At 43.1% G+C, this 3,110-nt stretch overlaps 1 protein-coding gene across 1 annotated transcript; it reads right to left on the reverse strand.

Moving 5' to 3' along the window:
• Positions 1-487: 487 nt before the first annotated feature.
• On the reverse strand, positions 488-2,165 carry LOC307156916 (shaker-related potassium channel tsha2). Its single transcript, XM_079868627.1, has one exon. The coding sequence runs from the start codon at positions 2,025-2,027 to the stop codon at positions 588-590; it is 1,440 nt and encodes a 479-aa protein (XP_079724753.1). The 5' UTR covers positions 2,028-2,165; the 3' UTR covers positions 488-587.
• Positions 2,166-3,110: the final 945 nt, after the last annotated feature.

Here is a 3,110-nt window from a genome sequence, read left to right on the forward strand (position 1 = left end):
TTAAATAGCAAGCTTAAAAAAATAGAAAATAATAACAATAACAACAGTAAATGAGCTGGGGTAAGTCGTTTTCCAAATGACCTTGCAGTTGAACTGTCCTCGTTAGAAAAAATAAAATAAAACAAATAACAAGATTTAGCCTATGTGTGTATTTTGGTCCAACTATTTTTCTCCAAATAAGCAAATTGGATGTAAACTTTATCGCACTGTCACCGAATTTGTTGAAAAACCAACGGATTACGCACCAATGAATTTATGTCTACAAATAAAGTGCTACATGTTGATTTAATTGGGCTTGCTAATAATAACATACGTTATGTTTTTTACTATTTGTTTATTTTATTTTTGCGCCTACAGCTAGCCTACTTCTCGCGCTTCGATGATCGGCGATCACAACAATGGAAGACAGTTTGGAAAACAATCGAACAATCACGTTATAGCTAAAATCCGCTGTCGTAGATTCCAAAAGAAGTCCGTGTTCCACGCAGATCATCGGACATCTACTCAAGCCAGCGCGAGGGATGAGGATGTACTCACAGTCACAGAGAAAGGTGCGCTTCTTTGGGTCTATAATTGGCTTTCAACATTCATACATCAGTAAGCTTCCCTGCGTATGCTTTACGCGGGCTGCAGTTGGTGTATTTGACTGAATCCCCATCCTCTGAATCCTTATAGTCTGATTTGGAAAGAGACGCTTTGCTGTCGCTCCTTGGAAATTCCTCAAACAAGGGTTGCTGCTGCTGGCCACACGTTACATGCGTGTATTGCATCTGCTCCCCGTGTTCGGTCTCCCTGTGATAGAAGTAATTGAAATTGGACACGATGACGGGCACTGGTAGAGCAATGGTGAGCACACCAGCGATGGCACATAAAGAGCCCACTATTTTGCCACCGATGGTGACTGGGCACATGTCCCCGTAGCCTACAGTTGTCATGGAAACCACTGCCCACCAGAAGGCATCGGGGATGCTGCTGAACCCCGAATCGGGGTCGTCTGTCTCGGCGAAATACACGGCGCTGGAGAACAGTATAACTCCAATGAAAAGGAAGAATATGAGGAGACCCAGTTCCCGCATGCTTGCTTGAAGGGTCTTTCCCAGGATCTGAAGCCCCTTTGAGTGTCTGGAGAGCTTGAATATGCGGAACACCCGCACCAAGCGAATGACCCTCAGGATGGCCAGAGACATCGCTTGCTGGCCGTTGCCCTGATGCTCGGCCAACTCCAGACCCAAGGTGATGAAGTAGGGAATAATGGCCACTATGTCGATTGTGTTCATGATATTCTTAAAGAAGGCTGGTTTGCTCGGGCACGCGAGAAACCTCACGAGCAGTTCAAAGGAGAACCAGATGATACAAAGGGTCTCCACGATAAAGAAGGGGTCTGTGAAGGGATTGGGCTTCTTTAAACTGGCAGTTCCATTTAATGCTTGGGGCTCCTCGTGTATTTTCCCGTCCTCCCTAAACTCAGGTAAAGTCTCCAAGCAAAATATGACAATTGATATCAAAATGACGAGCACTGAGACTATTGCGATGCCCCTCGCGGGTCCAGAGCTCTCGGGATACTCGAACAACAGCCAAACCTGCCTCTGGAACTCGTTTACTGGCAAAGGTCGCTCTTCCTCCTTGATGAAGCCCTCGTCCTCCTTAAAATTCTCAATGACTTCTTCTCCCAACTCGTAGAATTTGATTTCCTCCATAAATATGTCCACAGGAACATTGACGGGTCTCCTCAGCCTGCCTCCAGACTGGTAGAAGTAGAGAATGGCATCAAAACTCGGTCGGTTCCTGTCAAAGAAGTACTCGTTCCTCAGAGGGTCGAAGAAGCGCATTCTTTTCCTGGGGTCACCGAGTAAGGTGGCAGGGAATTGCGCCAGGGTTTTCAGTTGGGTTTCGAAGCGCAGTCCGGAGATGTTGATGACCACCCGCTCGCAACACTCCTGGTCTGCCCGTTCATGTTCGTAAACATCTTGGGACAGGACTGTCAATGCCACAGTCTCGTCGAGGTTCTCCCCGGGCACCACAGTCATGTTTGTCCCCTCAAAAGGGCGAGTCGTTTTCGTGCCCCGGTCCTCGCGCTGTTCGTGGAAAATGGTCCAAGCACTTGTAGAGCGGCGCGTGTCGCGTCACTTCGCGCGCATTTTCCTCACAGAGGTGTCTCCTCATTCCCTCCCCAAGATGAGACTGGCAGTCTGGACGATTGGCTGTCACATTCACAGCATTTTAAGCAGCAATGCCCTCCCTCGCTCACTACGAGCTCTATGGCAAGCCGGAGCAGCATTTAAACAAATTAATATTATATGTTACAGGTGCTTTATTTTAATTAGTCTATTGTAAGGAGTCTAATTGAAACTACATATGTCAGTTTCTCTAGTAACTATTCAAGATGTGTGTTTATGAATATTTTTTTGCAATATTTCTACTTGAGTAGGCCTATAAATGTTTATGTTGACTTTCACTAATTAAATACTTGCCAACCCTCCCAACCCTGTTGTTACTTTTGCAACTGCAAACCACAGAACTAGCACAACTGCACATACAGGTATAAGCTGTACACTGGAAAACATGATTGTAATTGTTAACAGAAAAATACTGTAAAAGTACAACAATAAAAACATGTTAATTGGTTAAATGTAAGTTACCTTATATATGTTAATTGGTTAAATGTAAGTTATGGTGAAAAACTGTAATTGGTTTAACATCAGTCGTTTTATTGCAAAATAACGTTACATTTATTTGCAAGTAAAAACTATGAATTACCATAATACCACATTCCCAGAAGTCCCTGCGTTACACATCACATATGATTACATTTTTATAAATAAACAATTTTATAAATATTTAGTGTTCTTATTTTTGTTATCAATGTAGGTTACATTAGTTTGTTTTTTGTTACATTTTCTGTTATTTAGGTAATTGTAAGTAAAATCCACTGAAGGCAAGTTTGTAGAGAACCCAAGTGCAGTTTATTTACAAAACAAGATCATACATTAATCAAAGGCATGACATGAACTCAAGACATGGACATCATGCTTACCACAGTGGTTACAGGGAAATAATACTTGTCAAGGATACATGGCATACATGAGGGCTTAAATACACACAATGACTAA

This window comes from Squalius cephalus, assembly GCF_949319135.1.
Source record: "Squalius cephalus genome assembly, chromosome: 4".
NCBI classification, from domain to species: domain Eukaryota; kingdom Metazoa; phylum Chordata; class Actinopteri; order Cypriniformes; family Leuciscidae; genus Squalius; species Squalius cephalus.